The sequence below is a fragment of the Acinonyx jubatus genome, chromosome B1 (genome assembly GCF_027475565.1).
Source record: "Acinonyx jubatus isolate Ajub_Pintada_27869175 chromosome B1, VMU_Ajub_asm_v1.0, whole genome shotgun sequence".
Classification (NCBI taxonomy): Eukaryota; Metazoa; Chordata; class Mammalia; order Carnivora; family Felidae; genus Acinonyx; species Acinonyx jubatus.
This window is the reverse complement of record NC_069382.1, coordinates 61,516,178-61,539,663: the sequence shown is the minus strand read 5'-3', so window position 1 is coordinate 61,539,663 and position 23,486 is coordinate 61,516,178. Positions and strand designations below refer to the sequence as shown.

The window sequence follows — 23,486 nt, the reverse complement described above, 5'->3', positions numbered from 1 at the left end:
TACCTTCCCTTCTCTACAGGTATTTAGTAACACACTTTTCCCTGTGCCTTCCAGTAGCTCTGTTTTGTCATTTTTCACTGTCACTCTTTTTTATTTTTTAATTTTTTTCTTTTTTGAGAGAGAGAAAGGGAGAGAGGGAGAATCCCATGAAGAGGCAGAGAGAGAGAGAGAGAGAGAGAGAGAGAGAATCCCACACAGCCTCCGCACTATCAGCATGGGAACCCAAAGCGAGGCTTAAACTTACCTGATGCAGGGCTCGAACTCATGAACTGCAAGATCATGACCTGAACTGAAGTCGGATGTTTAACCGACTGAGCCACCCAGACACCCCTCACTGTCATTCTGCTGTCTTGATTCTGTTTGAAAAGAATAATCTCTATATTCTGGGACCCTTGCTAGTTTAAGGCAGTTTCTAAGTTATTGACTGTAGTAGGTTGTCCTACAACTTTCCACATTGTCACCACTTCCTGCTTTCTGTTTGAAAATTTCAGCAGGTGCAAATCTGTTGAGGGGGCTGTGCTATCAGGACTTACACTATGGTGGTGAATCTGTGTTGGGTAAACCCAGCCTCTACGTTTTTCCCTGTGCTTAACTGCCACAGAAATTCAAATTCATATCAAAATCAAACCATCATAGTTCTAAGAAGAAAAAGAAGGAAGATGGTGGTGACACATGCCATGGAGTTCTGTTGATCTTTGAGATTATTGACATTATAAGCCAGATTGCATCTCCCTTGTCTGTTAAATGAAATTGTCAGAGGAGGGTTGGTTAAATATGACTAATTTAAGTCAGCAGTTGTGCAGCCTTTCGCCTTTAAACCAGCTCCTCTCCCTTCATGCCGAGTGACCAGTACTCAGTGATGCAGCCATGTCCTGAACAGCACCTCCACATCTGGCTCTCCCTCTGCTTCCTGACCAGTTTTTAAACTTCTTGGCTTCTTTCCTTGACCTCTGACCCCTTGCCTCGTTTCTTTTTATGTCTTGCTATTGTGTCTTTATCCTAACACCTGTTGCTGTTCCAGAGATGACTTTGGACACATTCCAGGACGTGGTATGGGGTTTGCCCATGGGCTGTGGTGGAAGCCTCGTCTCACGAGCCACGGAGTCCACTCCATGTGGCAGGCAGTGCCTCTAGGTTTTCCGTGGCACCCGAGGAAGAAAGACAGACAGATGCCATGTGATTGCCTCACCCTGCCGGCTTCCAGTAGAAAGTCAATTTTTGTTTTATGTGACTATTAATTATTTTTGACCTCTGAAAGCCTGATATGTACACAGCAGTGATCGGTTTTTCTCCTCTTAGGAATTTGTGACTTTGTGTCAGGAAACTAAAGGATGTCTTAGTATGTCAGGCATGTTTCATTAATTTTCAAAGCAGCATTTTTCCTGAGAAGGACCAGTTTGCATGATGCTGTTTCATTTAGGTTTTGGAGTGCCTTTCATTTTTCTAGGCAATTTGGGTTTTACAAAAGGCCTATATAATTTTTGTTCTCCACATTTGAGCTTAGAGGCATCTTCCTTTGCAAAGCCACCTTAAGGTTGGGCTTCGCCTCTCTTATATCTTCCCAAACATGCCACACGTGCCCCATCTTAAAAGTTACAGTTTCATTTTTGTAATTAGCTGTTAGCTTGTCTGTTTCTCCCCACTCCACTGGGAACTCCTTGCTGTCATGGGCATTGCCTTGCTATTGTGGTAAATGAACATAGTGCTAGGCGCACAGTAGCCACTCTGGATAGTTGATGATGAATGAATAGATGCAAATTTTGCTAAATAGCAATTATTTGTCTTACTATTCTGGAAGACTTTTCCTTCTGTCATTCATTCTTTCATTGAATTTCAAGTAATAGGAATATAAACTCAGAAACTCACTTTAATTTTTATTGCCAAACTTTTCATTTGTACCTGTCCTCCTCCTCATCCAAAAGTTATTGTACTACTTACAAACATGCACATTTGGAAAGAGGTAAAGGCCATACTCAGTTAGATACACACTGGCTGAAAGATAAGAAAGCTGGTCAGATCTTTTTTTTTTTTTTTTTTTTTAAGAGCAAGCGGGAGCGGGGGAGAGGGACGAGACAGAGAGAATCTTAATCCATGTGAGTGTGGAGCCTGACTCAGGGCTTAATCCCATGACCCTGGGATCATGACCTGAACTGAAATCAAAAGTCAGACGCTTAACCCACTTAGCCACCCAAATGCTCCTGGGCTCTCTTGTCTTTGAGTGCCGTTTTAAAATATGTTATTGTTCGGGCACCTGGGTGGCTCAGTCGGTTAAGCATCCAACTTCAGCTCAGGTAATGATCTCATGGTTCATGGATTCAAGCCCCGCATCAGGCTCTGTGCTGACGGCTCAGAGCCTGGAGCCTGCTTTCGATTCTGTGTTCCCCTCTCTCTCTCTGTTCCTCCCCTGCTCATGCTGTTTCTCTCTCTCAAAAAAAAAAAATTGAAAAAATTGAAAAACATTACAAAATAAAATACGTTATTGCTGGACACAAAAAGATAAAAAATGAAGCACTAGAACCAAATATGTTATTGTTTTAGAATGTGACCCTTAGATTCTGTGTGACCTAACCCAGGGTGTGGCTACATACTGATTTGGCAGTGTTTTTACCTTCCTAGTTAACTAATGTCAGCTAATAAGCCAGTAAGGCTGAGCTAATTATGTGACAGCCAGCAGGTGTTATGCTAGATGGTTTTGATCAATAAGTAATTGTAATTGAAGCTAAATGTAATTAATTATGTGATTTTGGGGTGTCCAAGTGTAATTCCACTTATGTTCCATCTTGAAACTAGAGCACTAAGAAGGATTACTACTGACAAAAGGAAAATCGGCATAAAAATGTACTTGACTCATGTTTGAGTTGTGTCTAGATGCACTGGCCATAGTAGGAAAACCTGGATGGCCCTGTCCTTGAGAGACTGTGTGCAACTCTGCTGACCTCCTCTTCGATCACCCTTCTTTCTCTCTGCTTTCCTTTTTCCAGGGTTCCCCATTGTGCTGTGCTGCCTCACGTCTCCATGCAGTAGCACATACTGTTCTCTCTGTTAGGAGCTCCCTTGCTCCTTCTCTATCCCGCTAATGCCTACTTGTTTATAAAACTCAGCTTAAGGTCAGTAGCTGCAGGAAGACTTTTCTCACCCCCAATCTGCTTTAGATGCTTCCCCATAGCACCTTTACAGTGATTTTTTCTACTTTATCCTGTAATCTTGGCACGGTCATTCCTTTCTGCTAGACTCCTTAAGGTCAGAGATGATCTTGCAGTGCTTTGTTGAATTTGATCTTTCTAAATATTCTTGTAGATGTAGTGCTAAAACCCCACTAAAACTGTGCCTTTTATAAACTATATACAGAACTTAAGATTGTTTCTAGTATACGGTATGCCAAATAATAGATTGGTGTTATTTGATTTATACTTTTTTTTTTTTAATTTTGTTTTCAACGTTTATTTATTTTTGGGACAGAGAGAGACAGAGCATGAACGGGGCAGGGGCAGAGAGAGAGAGGGAGACACAGAATCGGGAACAGGCTCCAGGCTCTGAGCCATCAGCCCAGAGCCTGACGCGGGGCTCGAACTCACGGATCGCGAGATCGTGACCTGGCTGAAGTCGGACGCTTAACCGACTGCGCCACCCAGGCGCCCCTGATTTATACTTTTTATTCCCTGTTTTATTCAAGCTTTAACAAGTCTTGAAAACACACAGGTGGTTTTGTGTAGTGGTTAAAAGGCTTTGGAGCCAGACTCCATGGACTTGAATCCTGGCATTCCACAAGTGGGGACTTAAGGCTGATTGTTCATCTTTAACCTTGACTTCCCCAGCTGTACATTTTGGGGGTAAAAATCATAATAATACCTACCTCGTAAGATTGTGGTGGGTCCTAAATGAGATAAAACATGCAGGTAAAGCACTTGCATAGTAACCTCCTGAAAACACCACTGAATTTTCCCACCCTGGTTACTTGTGAAACCATGGAATTCATAGAATTGCAGTATGGTTTTTATATTCTCAGAGCAGACATAGACTTTGTCAGTGTTCACAGTGGAGGAATCACGATTATGCCACCTTTGATGACTCTAACGTCCATGACTGTAACGTGGGACCTACCTGATGTCTCATACAGCATCCTGAGCCATTAAATTGACACCCATGAGCCATACTTTGCTCTGAAGGACACAGCAGGCTCATCAGCAGGGAGGCTCTGGAGCACAGTTATCACCAGCGCTGCCGTGCTCCTTTTTCTTACAGTTTCCCCTAGACCGGAGGGAAAATCAATGCCAGTAGGATCTCCAAAAACTTTTGGTGTGAATTCTACAGAAATAGGCAGTGTGGAAAAGTGGAAAACTTCAAGGATTTGGTTAAGCTCATGTGAAAATGTTGCTTGTGAGCTACTTGAAAATTATAGCAGGCCGCAGGCCATCCTTGTAGGAGATAGAATAGTGGAGGAGGGGACCAAGTGTGATCTGTGTGTGGGATACACACAAATTCATGCTTGGGTGTGTGAAGTGTGGAAAGGACTTTTGGGTTCACCACACCTGTTTCAGTCATTAATGACATGACTACCAGTAAGGTCAGTTTTAGAGTGCAGCCTCCTTGCTTGTTCTGGAATAAGCATCAGCACCACTTTTTGCCAAAAAGATATCCTGTGACATTCTTATTTAGCGGGAGAAGCTCATCTAGCAGTTTGTGTAGAATGTAGAAAGTGTTCACCGTATGGTTTTGAATGGCTCAAAATGGATATTTCAGAATGGGAGGTATAATTATGCTTGCTGAATAATGGTTTGTTTTAAGGTAACAAAATGCTTTTTAATTTTGTACGTGGTAATGTTTTCCAGCTTTGAGAAAAGAGATAGTTTGCACTGGTAAAATGTTGTGATTAAGTTAAGCCTCAAATGTCTTCTATGCCTTTTAAGTAGTAGGAGCAATTGAATATAGTTTTACCTTTGCTTGATGACCCAGCATCATTTTAAATATCTTTTTTTTTTTTTTTGGTACTTTGACCCAATTTGGTTTTCTACATACATTTTATTTTGTCTCATCTTAATCTGAGACTGCCATCTGCCACTTCTTAATTCAAACTGTTCTTAATTCAAACATCCTCTCCTTTTACAATCCATTGATGGTTTGCTGCCAGTAATTTATTTAGGTTGAGAAATCATTAATCAAGTTGGGAAAGGTTTCTCTGTTGAACAAAGGCAAGATTCTGAGTGAGGGCCCAATGCATGTCGGGTCTTTGTTGTGACTGTTTTCTGTATGCTTCACGTTTAAGGAATTCTGTTTTAAAGTAAAGGATGGCAGTTTTAAAAGTCTCAACTTCAGAAGAGTGTAATATGTTGCAATTTTTACTGTAATATTTTAGCACAGGATGCTGAATACATTTATTATCGGTATCATTAAAATTTTCTCTTTCTCTGCTTTGTGAACAGTCAAAACTTGCTGTGTGATGTCACAATTGTGGCTGAAGACATGGAGATCTCTGCTCACAGAGTGGTGCTGGCTGCCTGTAGTCCTTATTTTCATGCCATGTTTACAGGTATGAAATGTCTTAGTTCTGGGTATTTTTCAAACGTATACAGATCTGGGCTTTTCTTTCCACATTTTCTTTTCTTATTAACATTTTATTGTTATGAAATGAAGTACTGTAATGGAAGTAAACGTTCTTGCTTTGTTTCAAATTCCTCCTCCCTGTTGTTTTTCGGTTTTGTAATCATGTGTGTATATGTGCATTATATTCACATACTCATAGTTTTATGCTAGTTTTGCCCCGTTGTATTTACATCTACATATACTGGCCGAGTTTACTTGCCTGCCAATTATAACAACTTTTGGCACTTGATTATTTTGGCAAAAGAAAAGTGCTTTTACTGTTTTCCATTTTTTTTTTCCAAATGATTTTCACATATGTTTCGTTGATTGTTTACAGTGAATAAAGAGATGTTTATTTAATGTCCTTTGATTTAAATATATAAAAAAATGGTGGTCACTTAGGTAACTAAAAATATATAAAATGACTTCAGTACTTCTGGAAAAAAGTAATTTATGCTTGCCCACTCATTCTCTTAAAAAAATTAAACATATATTACTGTACAAAGAAATGAAGTTATATATTAGAACAGTGAGCTTATAATCTTAAGAGTATTGGTAGAACAAACAAAATACTTATAAATACAGGGGTGTCTGGGGGGCTCGGTTGGTTGAGTGTCTTACTCTTGATTTTGGCTCAGGTCATCATCCCAGGGTCGGGGGTCCAATCCCCGTGTCAGGCTCCACTCCAACTAACTAAGTGTGGAGCCTGCTTAAGATCTCTTTCTTTCCCTCTTTCCCCTCCCCGCCCCGTGTGCTCTCTCTCTAAAAAAACAAACAAAACAAAACACTTATGAATACGAATATAGTTACATGAAAAAGCGCAAATAATAAAAGATATTCATACTTTAGAAATCATGAAGTATTTCTTGTGCCTAACATTTTGCTTAGATACTTCCAGGAATATACAATAGTGTAAGTGTGCTTCCCACCCCCAGTAACAATATGCACACTTTAAGTACGTAGTGGAGTATGGAAGATCTGGTTACCCAAGCAGTGATGCAGATGCCGAGGGCTGTGATGGACAGCACTGAGAGAGGGGGATCTGACATTTCCTGAAGCCAGATAGGTTTAAAGGGTTCACACCAATGAAGAGGAGTCCAGAAGGCCACGTGAAGAGGATGGGCTTAATGTTTTGGGAGTAGAGGAGAGTCTGGAAGGCCCTCACTATTCAGCCTGTTGCAGCCTTGCTGTTCCTGAACGGAGTTAAATAATCAAGAATGTAGGAATGATAGCAGAGGGGCTGTGAGCCAAGTTGGGAGGGTGCCTTTAGCTGAGGCTGATTTGAAAAGTCAATACTAATAATGTGGGACTAGTCAGATTTTTATGTCCTAGGGTTCATTTCAGTCTCATGGTTTACATCTTACATCTTATTTATTTCCCCTGGACAGTGTTCTAAACAGAGTCTCCAGGCTTATGAGAGGAAGGTTCTGGCTGGAATGTGTCAGCCTAACTTAGGAATTCCCTAGTATAGGGCTTTCCCCTTTAGGTGGCATTCTCTCACATGACATTGTTATTGCTATTTCCTTGTTGGAAACCATGGGAAACTCACATCATCAACTTATGCTTCAGTTTCCCCATCTGGAGAAGGAGGATGGTAATTTTACCCACTTTCTGGGATTTTTATAAAAATTAAATCAGATCATATATATGAATTTCTTAGCACTCTACTTGGCCCATAGAAAATATATAATTAATTTTGGCAGTAATTATGTTATTATCATTTGAATTGAAGAATAGCAGGCACACAATGTTACATTAGTTCCAGGTGTACAGCATAGTAATTCTGCATCTCTATATGTTAATGCTGTGCTCACCACAACTGTAGCCATCATCTGTCACCATACTATGATATTACAGTACCATTGATTGTATTCCCTATGCTGTACCTTTTATCCTCTTAACTTATTCCCTTACTAGAAGCTGTGTCCCCAACTCTGCTTCTCCCCTTTGCCTGTCCTGCCCCCCTTTCCCCTCTGGTGACCGCAAGTTTTTTGTATTTACGGGTCTATTTATGTTCTTTGTATTTATGGGTCTGTTTCTGCTTGTTTGTTGTTTTGTTTTTTAGATACCATATATAAATGATATCATATGGTATATATCTTTCTCTGTCTGACTTATTTCATTTAGCATGGTACCCTCTAGGTCTACCCTAGTGGTACAAATGCCAAGATCTTATTCTTTTTTTACAGCTAATATTGTATACCAGATGTTCTTTTTCCATTCATCTATCGATGGCCATTTGGGTTGCTTTTATATCTTGGCTGTTGTAAATAATGCAGTAAACATAGGGGTAAATGTATCTGTTCAAATTAATGCTTTTGGTGTGTTTTTTTTTGTTGTTCTTGTTTTTTTGTAAATCCAAAATATATAAAGAACCTTTATAACTCAATATCAAAAACCAAATAATTCAGTAAAACATGTGCAGGGACCTGAATAGACATTTCCAAAGAAGACCACTGATGGCCAACAGACACATGAAATGGTACTCAACATCACTAATCATCAGGGAAATGCAAATCACACCTGTCAGAATGGCTGGAATCAAAAGGACAAGAAGTAACAAGTGTTAGCAAAGATGTAGGAAAAAAGGAACTTTTGTACACTGCTGGTGGAAATGTAAATTGGTGCAGCCACTATGGAAAACACTATGGAGGTTCCTCAAAAAATTAAAAATAAGAATACCATATGATCCATTATTTTTCTTTTACTCTAAATTTCTAAATGTCCTTATATTTTGTAAGAGTAGAAGATTGAGGAACGCTTAGACTAGAATTTCTTTTGATAAATGTTTTATTTTTTTATAGAGCTACACAAATATATAGTGATTAACTTAAAAATGCAAGATCAAAGTAACTTAAAACTGCAGGATCAAGGTTAGTTTCCTTTCCCTCCAAAAGGCAGCACTTAGAGTCTCCAATCTCCCCGACCCTTAGGTATCCAGAGACATGCATGCTAAATAGAGATGGGAGATCTTGTTATATCTTTGTCTTCTTTTCTGTTTACCTTATGACCTAAACTACATTTCACTTTCCCTGGTTTTTTTTTTTTTGTTGTTGTTGTTTTTAGTCTAATATACCTTTTACATGTTGTCATACTTTAGATTGCGGTATACTAAGATAAATGCAAAATAGGGATACTGTGTTAATTTCTGATTCATATAAAATGAATTGAATACCTCAGTTGTGTTTTTTTTCACAACTGTTTTGATGCATATTTTACATATTATGAAATTTACACATTTCCAGTGTAGTGGCAGTGAATTTTAGTAAATGTATTTAGTGGTCATCACCATAAGTCAATTTTGGAACATTTTTATTCCCACATTAATGATTTTGGGTTTATGTATGTAAATTATTTCTGTGTTATAGTATTTATTATCAGTTTGTTCTTTTTTATTGCTAAATAGATAAAATTGTATGGATGTATCACATTTTGGCTGTCCATTCTCCAGTTGATGGACATATGGGTTAATTTCAGTTTTGAGCTGTTGGGAATAATGCTGGTGTGAATATCCATGTGCCATTGTTTACATGGACATTTATTTTCATTTCTCATGGAATTAGATACCTAGGAGTGGAATTGCTGGGTCTTATGGTAAATGTCTTTAAACTTAACAATGACTGCTATGCTGTTTTTGAAGGTGCACCATATTACATTCCTACTGTTAATGTAGGATGGTTCCCATTTCTCCACATCCCCATCAACACTTGTTACTTTTATTTTTTTTTTTAATTGTAGTCATTCTAATGGGTGTAAAATGGCATCTCTTGTAGTTTTAATTTGCAGTTCCCAAATGAGTGATGATGTTGAACATCTTTTCATATACTTATTTGGCTTGACTTAAAAAAAGATTTTTTTTAATGTTTATTTTTGAGAGGGAGAGAGAAAGACAGAGAGAGAGAGACAGAGACAGGACATGAGCAGGGGAGGGGTAGAGAGAGAAGGAGACACAGAATCTGAAGCAGGCTCCAGGCTCCGAGCTGTCAGCCCATGTGGGCTGAGAAATGCTGAGATCATGACCTGAGCTGAAGTTGGTCACTTAACCATCTGAGCTGCCCAGGTGCCCCTGACTTTTTGGTTCTTCAGCAATAGATGCTATTCACTTTTCTGGCAGTCTTTGTACATTTCTACTTTTGAATCCACTGAATAGCCCATCACTTGTCAGAGATTAGGTGAGGAAGATAAGGAGATTTGGTGTAGGTGGTTTAGCGTACATAGATTTTTTTTTGTGATTTGCTAGAATATGAATCCCTTGTATCTTTTTGTTTTGTTTTTTGTTTTTTGGTCTGAAACCCTGTTAAAATTTATTATAAAAAATAGAGCGAGGCCAACCAGTAGACCTTTGCATGCTGCCATTCTATTGTACATTATGTATATTTATTTTCTCCTGCTCGGTGGGTAATCAGAAGTGATTGCAGTGGCATAGGTCGTTACCCTATTCTTGTTTTCCTAGGCCTCACCTATTAGGGAATGGGGAACATGAAGAGGTTCTTTTTTGGCCCTTGTTTCTTTTTTTTTTCCAACGTTTATTTATTTTTTGGGACAGAGAGAGACAGAGCATGAACGGGGGAGGGGCAGAGAGAGAGGGAGACACAGAATCCGGAACAGGCTACAGGCTCTGAGCCATCAGCCCAGAGCCTGACGCGGGGCTCGAACTCCCGGACCGCGAGATCGTGACCTGGCTGAAGTCGGACGCTTAACCGACTGTGCCACCCAGGCGCCCCGATTGGCCCTTGATTCTAATCTCCTATAAATTGTAGGAGGAATTTTTATTCAAATTCTATTACCTAAAAAAGAATTGTGTTACTCTTTGTAGTTCCAAGTATTTGGGTAGAGAAAGGAGGTGAAAAGTAATTGTGTGATACAGTCACAGGATTTTACTCTGTGAAGTATGGGCCTATTTAGAGCAAGGCCAGGTGGTTTAATTCTTACTTAAGGAAGCATATATCATTTGAGTTCTTGTGTTTTTCAATTACTTGTTTCTTATAAATGTGGAATTTAAAATGTTGTTTCTCTTACAAATACATTTGAGGCCTATTTAGTACCCCAGGCTAAAATATCTGACATCTAGTAGGAAATAATTGGGTTTTTGTTTTTACTCTTTTGTGCTTTTTGATTATTTCTTTTGTCATATTGAACATGATTCGGTGAGTAGAATAGGAAAATGTGGATTATCATTTGAATGATAAAGAAGTGAGATTTCTATTTTATTTTACTTTCGTTTTTTAAATTTAAATCCAAGTTAGTTAACATATAGTATAATAATGATTTCAGGAATAGATTTTAGTGATTCGTCACTTACATATAACACCAGTGCTCATCCCAGCAAGTGTCCTCCTTGATGTCCCTTGCTCATGTAGTTCATTACCCCACCCAACACCCTTCCAGCAACCCTCAGTTCTCTGTATTTACGAGTCTCTTATGGTTTGTCTCCCTCTCTGTTTTTATATTATTTTTGCTTCCCTTCCCTTATGTTCATCTGTTTTGTATCTTAAATTCTACATGTGAGTGAAATCATATATTTGTCTTTCTCTGACTTACTTTGCTTAGCATAATACGCTCTAATTCCTTCCATGTTGTTACAAATGGCAAGATTTCATTCTTTTTGATCACTGACTAATATTCCATTGTGTGTGTGTGTGTGTGTGTGTGTGTGTGTGTGTGTGTATACATACATACCACATCTTTATCCATTCATCAGTAGATGGACATTTTGGCTCTTTCCATACTTTGGCTATTGTCAATATCACTGCTACAAACATTGGGGTGCATGTGCCCCTTCAAAACAGCACTCCTGTATCCTTTGGATAAATACCTAGCAGTACAATTGCTGGGTTATAGGTAGTTCTATTTTTAATTTTTTGAGGAAACTCCATACTGTTTTCCAGAGTGCCTACACCAGTTTGCATTCCCACCAGCAGTACAAAAGAGATCCTCTCTCTCTCTGCATCCTTGCCAACATCTGTTGTTGCCTGAGTTGTTAATGTGAGCCATTCTGACAGTTGTGAGGTGGTATCTCATTGTGGTTTTGATTTGTATTTCCCTGATGATGAATGATGTTGAGCATCTTTTCATGTGTCTGTTAGACATCTGGATGTATTCTTTGGAAAAGTGTCTATGTCTTTTGCCCATTTCTTCACTGGATTACATGGTTTTTGGGTGTTGAGTTTGACAATTTCTTTATAGACTTTGTATACTAATCCTTTATCTGATATGTCATTTGCAAATATCTTCTCTCATTTTGTTGGCTGCCTTTTAGTTTTGCTGATTGTTTCCTTTACTGTGCAGAGAGGTCCAAATAGTTCATTTTTGCTTTTGTTTCCCTTGCCTCTGGAGACATGTCAAGTAAGAAGTTGCTGTGGCCACTGTGAAGGAGGTTGTTGCCTGTTTTCTCCTCTAGGATTTTGATGGTTTCCTGCCTCATGTTTAGATCTTTCATCCATTTTGAGTTTATTTTTGTGTATGGAGTAAGAAAATAGTCCAGGTTCATTCTTCTGCATGTTGCTGTTCAGTGTTTCCAACACCCATTTGCTGAAGAGACTGTCTTTATTCCATTGGATATTCTTTCCTGCTTTGCCAAAGTTGGCCATACATTTGTGGGTCCATTTCTGGGTTCTGTATTCTGCTCCACTGATCTAAGTGTCTGTTTTTGTGCCAGTACCATACTGTCTTGATGATTACAGCTTTGTAATACGGTTTGAAGTATGGAATTATAATGCCTCCAGCTTTGGTTTTCTTTTTCAGGATTGCTTTGGCTATTTGGGATCTTTTCTGGTTCCATACAAATTTTAGGATTATGTGTTGTAGCTCTGTGAAGAATGCTGGTGTCATTTTGATAGGGATTGTATTGAATATGTAGTTTGCTTTGGGTGGTATTGACATTTTAACAGTATTTGTTCTTCAAATCTATGAGCATGGAATGTTTTTCTAATTTTTTGTGTCTTCAATTTCTTTCATAAGCTTTCTATAATTTTCAGTGTATAGATTTTTCACTTCTTTGGTTAGGTTTATTCCTAGGTATTTTATGGGTTTTGGTGCAATAAATGGGATTGATTCCTTGATTTCTTTTTCTGCTGCTTCATTATTGGTGTATGGAAATGCAGCTGATTTCTTTGCATTGATTTTATATTCTGCGACTTTGCTGAATTCATGGATCAATTCTAGCGGTTTTTTGGTGGACTCTTGGGTTTTACACATAGAGTATCAAGTCGTCCTCCAAGAGTGAAAGTTTGATTTCCTCTTTGCCCATTAGGATGCTTTTTATTTCTTTGTGTTGTCTCATTGCTGAGGCTATGACTTGCAACACTATGTTGAATAACAGTGGTGAGAATGGACATCCTTGTTGTGTTCCTGACCTTAGGGGGAAAGCTCTCAGTTTTTCCTCATTGAGGATGATATTACCTGTGGGTCTTTTGTAGTGGCCTCTATGATCTTGGGGCATAATCCTTTTATTCCTACTTAAGGGTTATCAAGAAAGGATGCTGTATTTTGTCAAATGCTTTCTCTGCATCTATTGAGAGGATCATGTGGTTCTTATCCTTTCTGTTATTAACGTGATATATCACACTGATTTGCAGATACGAACCAGACCTGAATCCTAGGAATAAATCCCACTTGATCCTGGTGAATAATTCTTTTAATGTATTGTTGGCTAGTTCTAGTTGGGAATTTTTGCATCCATGTTCATCAGGGAAATTGGTCTGTAGTTCTCCTTTTTAGTGGAGTCTTTGTCAGGTTTTGGAATCAAGGTAATGCTGGCTGCATAGACTGAATTTGGAAGTTTTTGCTTCCATTCTATTTTTTGGAACAGCTTCAAAAGAATAGGTGCTAACTCTTCTTTAAATGTTTGGTAGAATTCCCCTGGAAAGCCATCTGGCCCTGGACTCTTGTTTGTTGGGAGATTTTGATTACTGATTCAATTTCTTTACTGAATGTGGGTCTATTCAAATTTTCTACCTCCTATCTCAGTTTTGGTAGTTTATATGTTTCTAGGAATTTTTCTGTTTGTTCCCAATTGCCAAATGTGTTGGCATATAGTTGCTCATATTTTATTATTATTGTTTGTATTTCTGTGGTGTTGGTTGTGATCACCCCTATTTAATTCTTGATCTTATTTATTTGGGTCCTTTCCCTTTTCTTTTTGATGAAACTGGCTAGGGGTTTATGACTTTCGTTAATTCTTTCAGAGAGCCAGCTCCTGGTTTCATTGATCTGTTCAACTGTTTTTGTTTTTTTTTTAATATACATTACTGATTTCTGCTTTAATCTTCATTATTTGCCGTTTTCTGCTGATTTTGGGCTTTATTTTGCTGCTCTTTTTCCAGCTCTTTTAGGTGTAAGGTTAGGTTGTGTATTTGAGACCTTTCTTCCTTCTTTAAGAAGACCTGATTGCTATATACCTCCCTCTTATGACCTCCTTTGCTGTGTCCCAGAGGTTTGGGGTTTTCATGTTTTTGTTTTCATTGGCTTCCATGTACTTTTTCTTTTTTTTAATTTGATTTTTTATTTCTTAAAATTTACATGCAAATTAGTTAGCATATAGTGCAATAATGATTTCGGGAGTAGACTCCTTAATGCCCCTTACCCATTTAGCCCATCCCCCTTCTCACAATCACTTGTGTAACCCTCAGTTTGTTCTTCATATTTATGAGTCTCTTCTGTTTTGTCCCCCTCCCTGTTTTTATATTATTTTTGTTTCCCTTCCCTTATGTTCATCTGTTTTGTCTCTTAAAGTCCTCATATGAGTTAAGTCATATGATTTTTGTCTTTCTCTGACTAATTTCACTTAGCATAATACCTTCCAGTTCCATCCACGTAGTTGCAAATGGCAAGATTTCATTCTTTTCGATTGCCGAGTAATACTCCATTTAATATATATATCACATTTTCTTTATCCATTCATCCATCGATGGACATTTGGGCTCTTTGCATACTTTGCGTATTGTTGATAGTACTGCTATAAACATGGGGGCTGCATGTGTCCCTTCAAAGCAGCACACTCGTATCCCTTGGATAAATGCCTAGTAGTGCAATGCTGGGTTGTAGGGTAGCTCCATTTTTAGTTTTTTGAGGAACCTGTTTTCCAGAATGGCTGCACCAGCTTGCATTCCCACCAACAATGCAAAAAGAGATCCTCTTTGTCCGCATCCTCGCCAACATGTGTTGTTGCCTGAGTTGTTAATGTTAGCCATTCTGACAGGTGTAAGGTGGTATCTCATTGTGGTTCTGCTTTGTATTTCCCTGATGGTGAGTGATGTTGAGCATTTTTTCATGTGTCCATTGGCCATCTGTGTCTTCCTTGGAGAAGTGTCTATTCATGTCTTTTGCACATTTCTTCACTGAATTATTTGTTTTTTGGGTGTTGAGTTTGATAAGGTCTTCATAGATGTTGGATACTAAACCTTTATCTCATATGTCATTTGCAAATATCTTCTCCCATTCTGTCAGTTACCTTTTAGTTTTGTTGATTGTTCCCTTTGCTGTGCAGAAGCTTTTTATTTTGACGAGGTCCCAGTAGTTCATTTTTGCTTTTGTTCCCCTTGCCTCCGGAAACGTGTTGAGTAAGAAGTTGCTGTGGCCAAGATCAAAGATGAGGTCTTTCATCCATTTTGAGTTTATTTTTGTGTATGGTGTAAGAAAGTGGTCCAGGTTCATTCTTCTGCATGTTGCTGTCCAGTTTTCCCAACACCACTTGCTAAAGAGACTGTCTTTATTCCATTGGATAGTCTTTCCTGCTTTGTCAAAGATTAGTTGGCCATACGTTTTTGGGTCCATTTCTGGGTTCTCTATTCTGTTTCATTGATCTGAGTGTCTGTTCTTTTGCCAGTACCATACTGTCTTGATGATTACAGCTTTGTAGTATAGCTTGAAGTCTGGGATTGTGATGCCTCCAGCTTTGGTTTTCTTTTTCAAGATCGCTTTGGCTATTCAGGGTCTTTTCTAGTTCCATACAAATTTTAGGATTATTTGTTGTAGCTCTGTGAAGAATGCTGGTGTTATTTTGATAGGGATTTCATTGAATATGTAGATTGCTTTGGGTAGTATTGACATGTTAACAGTATTTGTTCTTCCTATCCAGGAGCAGGGAATCTTTTTCCATTTTTGGGGGTATTTTCTTTCATAAGCTTTCTATAATTTTCAGCATATAGATTTTTCACCTCTTTGGTTAGATTTATTCCTAGGTATCTTATGGTTTTTGGTGCAATTGTAAATGGGATCGATTCCTTGATTTCTCTGTCGCTTCATTGTTGGTGTATAGGAATGCACCTGGTTTCTGTGCATTGATTTTATATCCTGCAACTTTGCTGAATTCATGAATCAATTCTAACAGTTTTTTTTTGTGGAATCTTTTGGGTATTCCATATACAGTATCATGTCATCTGCAAAGAGTGAAAGTTTGATCTCCTTCTGCCCAATTTGGATGCCTTTTATTTCTTTGTGTTGTCTGATTGCAGAGGCTAAGACTTCCAATCCTATGTTGAATAACAGTGGCAAGAGTGGACATCCCTGTCTTGTTCCTGACGTTAGGGGGAAAGCTCTCAGTTTTTCCCCATTGAGGATGATATTAGCGTTGGGTCGTTCTTATATGGCTTTTATGATCTCGATGTATGCTCCTTCTATCCCTACTTTCTTGAGGGTTTTTATCAAGAAAGGATGCTGTATTTTGTCACATGCTTTCTCTGCATCTGTTGAGAGGATCATATGGCTCTTGTCCTTTCTTTTATTGGTGTGATGAATCATGTTAATTGTTTTGTGGATATTGAACCAACCCTGCATCACGTATAAATCCCACTTGGTCGTGATGAATACGTTTTTAATGTATTGTTGGATCCAGTTGGCTAATATCTTGTTGAGGATTTTTGCATCCATGTTCATCAGGGAAATTGGTCTAATATAGTTCTCCTTCTTAGTGGGGTCTCTGTCTTGTTTTGGAATGAACGTAATGCTGGCTATTCATAGAAAGAGTTTGGAAGTTTTCCTTCCATTTCTATTTTTTGGAACAGCTTCAAGAGAATAGGTGTTCGCTCTTCCTTAAATGTTAGGTAGAATTCCCCTGGAAAGCCATCTGGCCCCGGACTCTTGTTTTCTGGCAGATTTTTGGTTATTACTTTGATTTCCTTACTGGTTATAGGTCTGTTCAAATTTTTTATTTCTTCCTGTTTCAGTTTTGGTGGTGTATATCTTTTAGGAATTTTTCCATTTCTTCCAGATTGCCCATTTTATTGGCATATAATTGCTCATAATATTCTCTTATTATTGTTTTTATTTCTGCTGTGTTGGTTGTGATTTCTCCTGTTTCATTCTTGACTTTATTTATTTGGGTCCTTTCCTTTTTCTTTTTGATCAAACTGGCTAGTGGTTTATCAATTTTGTTAATCCTTTGAAAAAACCAGCCTCTGGTTTCATTGATCTGTTCTGTTTTTTTTTTTTTTTGTTTTGTTTTTTTTGGGGTTTTTTTTTGTTTGTTTGTTTTCGATAGCATTAATTTCTGCTCTAATCTTTATTATTTTCTGTTTTCTGCTGGTTTGGGGTTTTATTTGCTATTCTTTTTCCAGCTCCTTAAGGCGTAAGGTTAGGATACGTATCTAAGATCTGTCTTCCTTCTTTAGGAAGGCCTAGATTGCTATATACTTTCCTCTTATGACTGCCTTTGCTGCGTCCCAAAGGTTTTGGGTTGTGGTGTTATCATTTTCATTGACTTCCATATACTTTTAAATTTCCTCTTAAACTGCTTGGTTAGCCCATTAATTCTTTAGTAGGACGTTCTTCAGTCTCCAAGTATTTGTTACCTTTCAAATTTTTCTTGTGGTTGATTTCGAGTTTGATAGCGTTGTGGTCTGAAAATATGCACTGTATGCCCTCGATCTTTTTGTACTTACTTAGGGCTGATTTGTGTCCAGTATATGGTCTATTCTGGAGAATGTTCCATGTGCATTGGAGAAGAATGTATATTCTGCTGCTTTAGGATGAAATGTTCTCAATATATCTGTTAAGTTCGTCTGGTCCAGTGTGTCATTCAAGGCCATTGTTTCTTTGTTGATTTTTTGATTAGATGATCTGTCCATTGTTGTGAGTGGGGTATTGAAGTCTCCTACTATTATGGTATTAGTATTGATGAGTTTCTTTGTTTGTGATTCATTGATGTATATATTTGGGTGCTTCCATTTTTGGTGCATAAATGTTTACAATTGTTAGGTCTTCTTGGTGGATAGACCCCCTTGATTATGATGTAATGCCCTTCTGCATCTCTTGATACAGTCTTTATTTTAAAGTCTAGATTTTGTGATATAAGTATGGCTACTCTGACTTTCTTTGGTTGACCATTAGCATGATAGATGGTTCTCCATCCCCTTATTTTCAATCTGAAGGTGTCTTTAGGTCTAAAGTGGGTCTCTTGTAAACAGCATATAGATGGATCTTGTTTTCTTATCCATTCTGTTACCCTGTGTCTTTTGATTGGAACATTGAGTCCATTGACATTTAGAGTGAGTACTGAAAGATATGAATTCATTGCCATTATGATGCTTGTGGAGTTGGATTTTCTGGTGGTGTTTCTGGTCCTTTATAATCTTTGTTGCTATATATATGTATATGTATTCATCTTTTCTCCCCTCAGAGAGTCCCCCTTAAAATTTCTTGCAGGGCTGGTTTAGTGGTCACAAACTCCTTTAATTTTTGTTTGGGAAACTTTTTATCTTTCCTTCTATTTTGAATGATAGCCTTGCTGGGTAAAGAATTCTTGGCTGCATATTTTTCTGATTCAGCACATTGAATATATCCTGCCACGCCAAGTTTCTGTGGATAGGTCTGCTGCAAACCTGATCTGTCTTCCCTTGTAGGTTAGGGACTTTTTTTCCCCTTGCTGCCTTCATGATTCTCTCCTTGCCTGAGTATTTTGTGAATTTGACTATGATATGCCTTGTTGATGGTCGGGTTTTGTTGAATCTAATGGGGGTTGTCCTCTGTGCTTCCCGGATTTTGATGTCTGTGTCTTTTCCCAGATTAGGAAAGTTTTCTGCTATGATTTGCTCACATAACCCTTCTACCCCTATTTCTCTCTCTCCCTCTTCTGGGACCCCTATGATTCTGATGTTGTTCCTTTTTAATGAGTCACTGATTTCTCTAATTCTTAAATCATGCTCTTTTGCCTTCATCTCCCTCTTTTTTTCTGCCTCATTATTCTCTATAAGTTTGTCCTCTATATCACTGATTCTCTGTTCTGCCTCATCCATCCTTGCCACGGCTGCATCCATCCATGATTGCAGTTCAGTTATAGCATTTTTAATTTCATTCTATTTTTTACTTCTTTTATCTCTGCAGAAAGGGATTCTAATCTGTTTTCGACTGCAGCTAGTATTCTTATTATCGTGATTCTAAATTCTGGTTCAGACATCTTGCTTGTATCTGTGTTGGTTAAATCCCTGGCTGTTGTTTCTTCATGCTCTTTCCTTTGGGGTGAATTGCTTCATTTTGTGATTTTGAAGGGAGAAAAGGAATTAATAAGATAGAAAAATTAAAATTAAAAAATTAAAATTAAAAAATTAAAAACATACACAAAAAAATCGAGTAAATGATGCTAGATCATAGGTGTGATTTGGTCTGGGTGTTGAAAGTGGTTTGACAGATTAGAGAAAAAAATGGGGAAGAAAAAAAAGGAAATTGAGAATTTGAAAAAATGAATACACTCAAGTAGACTAAAATGAGATGATGGGAGTAAAATAGAATTTAAAAAGATTTACACAAAAGTAAAGAATATAGTAGAAAAAAATTAAAAATATTTGTAATAATTCAAAATAAAAATGAATTTTTTCTTTCTGTTTAAGAAAAAGAAAAGAAATGAAAAAGAAGAAAAAAGGAAATCGTTTTAAAAAGTGAATACACTTTTCAAAGTAGTGGGAGTCTAAAATAAAATGATGGAAGTAAAATAGAATTTGAAAAAATTTATATAAAAGCAAAAAATACAGTAAAAAATTAAAGGAAAATATTTTTAGTTGCAATTGAAAGTAAAAATGAAGTTTTTCTGAATTCAAGAAAGAATAGAAATGAAAAAGAGAAAAAAGAAAAAAAGAAAAGGAAATCGTTTGAAAATTTGAGAAGGTGAATACACTGAAGTAGACAAAAATAGAATGATGGAAGTAAGATAGAATTTGAAAAAATTGACACAAAAGAAAAATATAGTAAAAAAAATTAAAAATATTTTTAATAAAAAATTGAAAATAAAAATGAATTTTTTCTCTTTCTGTATTCAAGAAAAAGAATAGTGTAAAGGAGAAAAAAAAGAAAGAAAATTGAAGAGATGGACCTGCTAACAGATTGAAATAGGACTGAAATTACTTCGTTTTCCCCTAGAAGTCAGTCTATGTAGCGCTTTATAGTCCATAAACTAAGTAGGCAGTGAGACTTGTGTTCTTGAAGAGCGAGGTTGGCCCAGTTGGGCGGGGCTCAGTGTAAAGACTCTGTTCTCCACTCGATGGTGCTGCTAGCCTACTGGGGTGGATGGTTTTAGTGCTCGTAAGTGTCTATGCGTATGTGCGGGAGCGGTGAAAATGGCGTCACCCAGCTACCCGGTCTCTAGTATGGGAACTCTGTTCTCTCTGATCAGCAATCGTGCACCCGTCCTCTGTCTTCAGCTTTAATCCACTCCCTGCTTCTTCACTGTCGGTGACCAGGCCCCAGGCAGTACCTCTCTCCCGAGTTTTGTCTCAGATGCGACTGTTTTCCCCGGTCCCTTACTTCTGAAGGACTGTGGCTTTGACCCGTTTTCCCCCTCTGTGGGAGGGTCTCACCAAGCAATGGCCGAATGTTGGCTGCACCCCGGAATGCTTGCTGGACCGTGCTGCTGCCGGTGCCCAGAGACTGTGGCCAGGTTCCAGCCCGCCCCAGAAAAAGTTCGCGAGATAGTGTAGCAGCAGCTTTTCAGGGGTTATGGAAAATCAGAACATATATCTAGCACCGGCTTCACCCTTAATGACCTTGTTCCAGCACCAGCGAATGTGGCTGTTTTCTGGAGTCTGCTGGGACCAGGTGGCTTCAATAGTCTCTACCAAATGTCCTTCCAGCAGTGGAACCACTTTTCCCCGTGTGGCCCAAGAACCTCCCGGACCCCACTCTGTTCCTGGGGATTTGCCCTTCTCACCAGAGTACCACCAGGTATTGAGCTGAGGAGTTGCAGACCTTGTGTTCCCCTTGTTTACAGTCTTAATGGAATTTAAACCCTCTCCTTTCTCCTTACTCCCTTTTTAATTTAGTCCCTGCAGCTGTTTCCAGTTTTCCACTTTCTCTCCAGCTGCTTTTGGGGAGGGGTGCTTTTCCCGTATTCTCCCCCACACCCCCAGTCTCCATCCTCTCTTCACTTGCAAAAGCACCTCCCTTCCCGTGCCTTCTCGCTCCCCAAGTCCACCTCTCCGCGCTGTGTACCTGCTGAATTCTGTGGTTCAGGTTGTGCAGACTGTTGTGTTAATCCTCCAATCAGTTTTCTAGGTGTGTAGGAGGATTTAGTGTTGGTCTGGCTGTATTTCATGGATGCGAGACACACAGAAAACTTCCATGCTGTTCCGCTATCCTGGCTCCTCTGGAAGAGTTCCCATTCTTTAGTAGGATGTTATTTTATCTCCAAGTATTCATGGTCTTTCCAAATTTTTTCTTGTGATTGATTTCGAGTTTCATAGCATTGCGGTCTGAAAATATGCACAGTATGATCTCAATCTTTTTGTACTTTTTGATGGCTGATTTGTGTCCCAATATGCTATCTGTTCTAGAGAATGTTCCATGTACACTCAAGAAGAATGTGCATTCTCCTGCTTTAGGATGAAATGTTCTGAATGTATCTGTTAAGTCTATCTGGTCCAGTGTGTCATTCAAAGCCGTTGTTTCCTTGTTGATTTTCTGCTTAGATGATTTGTCCGTTGCTGTAAGTGGGGTGTTGAAGTCCCCTACTATTATGGTATTATTATCAATGAGTTTCTTTATTTTTGTGATTGATTTATATATTTGGGTGCTTTCACATTGGAGGAATAAATATTTACAATTGTTAGGTCTTCTTGGTGGATAGACCCCTTAATTATGATATAGTGTCCTTCTTCATCTGTTACAGTTTTTATTTAAAGTCCAGATTATCTGATACAAGGATGACTACTGCACCTTTCTTTTGGTGACTATTAGCATGATAGATTATTCTCCATCCCCTTAACTTTCAATCTGCAAGTGTATTTAGATCTAAAATGAGTCTCTTTTTTAGCAGCATATAGATGAGTCTTGTTTTCTTATCTGTTATGATACCCAGTGTCTTTTGATTGGAGCATTTAGTCCATCGACATTTAGAGTGAGTAGTGAAAGATATGAATTTAGTGCCATTGTGTTGCCTGTAGAGTTGGTGTTTCTGGTGATGATCTCTGGACCTTTCTAGTCTTTGTTTTGTCTTTTCTCCCCTTAGAGAGTCCACCTTAAAATTTCTTGCAGGGCTGGTTTAGTGGTCAGAACTCCCTTAGTTTTTGTTTGTCTGGGAAACTTTATCTCTCCTTCTATTTTGAATGACAGCCTTGCCAGATAAATTCTTGGCTGCATACTTTTTCAATTCAGCACGTTGAATATATCTTGCCAGTCTTTTCTGGCCTGCCAAGTTTCTGTGGATAGGTCTGCTGTGAACCTAATGTGTCTTCCCTTGTAGGTTAAGGACTTTTTTCCCTTGCTGGTATTTCATAAGTCTTTTTTTGTCTGTGTATTTTGTATATTTGACTATGATATGTCTTGGTGATGGTTGGTTTTTGTTAAATCTAATGGGAGTTCTCTGTGCTTCATGGATTTTGATGTCTGTGTCCTTCCCTAGATTAGTAAAGTTTTCTGCTATAAATTGCTCACATAAACCTTCTGTACCTTTTTTCTCTCTCTTCCATCTTCTGGGACTCCTACCTTTCAAATATTAATCCTTTTTTAAAAGTCACTAAGTTCTCTAAGTCTTGTGCTCTTCTGCTTTTGTTTCCCTCTTTTTTTCTGCTTCATTCTGCGTAGTCTTGTCTTCTGTGTTGCTGATTTGCTGCTCTGCTTCGTCCATCCTTGCCACCATGGCATCCATATGCATTCGAGATTGCACATCGGTTATAGCATTTTTAATTGTGTCCTGACTAGATTTTACTTCTTTCATCTCCACAGAAAGGGAATCTATACTTTTTTCCACCCCAACTAGTATTCTTATTATTGTGGTTCTAAACTCTAGTTCAGACATCTTGCTTATATCTGTGTTGATTAAGCCCCTAGCTGTCATTTCTTTCTGTTCTTTCTTTGGGATGAATTCTTTCATTTTGTCATTTTGGAGGAAGAAAAAAATTAATAAAATAAAAAATTAAAATTAAAAAATTAGAAACAAAACAAAAAATCAAATAGAGGAAGCTAGATCTTAGTTTGGTCTGCTTGCTGAAAGAAGCTTGATAGAATAGACAAAAAGGGAAAGAAAAGAAAGAAAAGGGAAAAAAAGGTGAGAAAAATTAGAAAATTAAAAGAATTATGTAATAAAATAGAGTAAAATGAAATACAGAAAATTAGGTAGAATAAAAAATTTAAAATAATAAAGTAAAAAAGATTTTATAAAAATGAAAAAAAAGAAAAAGAAAAGAAGAATAGATTTTCTCTTTCTGTATCCAGGAGAAGGAAAAGAAAAGAAACAGAAAACCAACAAAACCAAGTTAAACAAAAACAGAAGCAAAAAAAAAAAAAAAATGAACAAATAAATGAACCAGGAAACAGAATGAAACCCAAATGAAGTTATATCCAGTTTTCCCTAGAACTGAAACTATGAAGTCCTCTATAGTTTATACACTATGCAGGTGGAGGGACTTGTCCTGGTCTTCTAGGGGTGTGCTTGGAGGGCACAATTGGGTGGGGCTTGGTGTAATGGCCCTGTTCCCCACAAG

General features: G+C 38.1%; 1 protein-coding gene and 1 long non-coding RNA gene across 7 annotated transcripts in view; both read left to right on the top strand.

The window, feature by feature from the left end:
• The window catches only part of KLHL2 (kelch like family member 2), a 116,595-nt gene that overhangs the window by 18,855 nt on the left and 74,254 nt on the right, over positions 1-23,486 (top strand). For 5 of the 6 annotated variants that reach the window (XM_027068521.2, XM_027068497.2, XM_027068510.2 and 2 more), the window contains exon 3: positions 5,421-5,527. In XM_027068521.2, the coding sequence (XP_026924322.1) occupies positions 5,421-5,527 (107 nt within the window). Of the gene's footprint in view, positions 1-5,420; positions 5,528-23,486 lie in introns of those variants that run through there. The other variant, XM_027068524.1, reaches the window with a different exon arrangement.
• LOC128314427 (uncharacterized) lies at positions 10,313-17,022 on the top strand. Its single transcript, XR_008296050.1, has 2 exons — positions 10,313-14,557; positions 14,787-17,022. It is a non-coding gene; the product is annotated as an uncharacterized LOC128314427 (long non-coding RNA).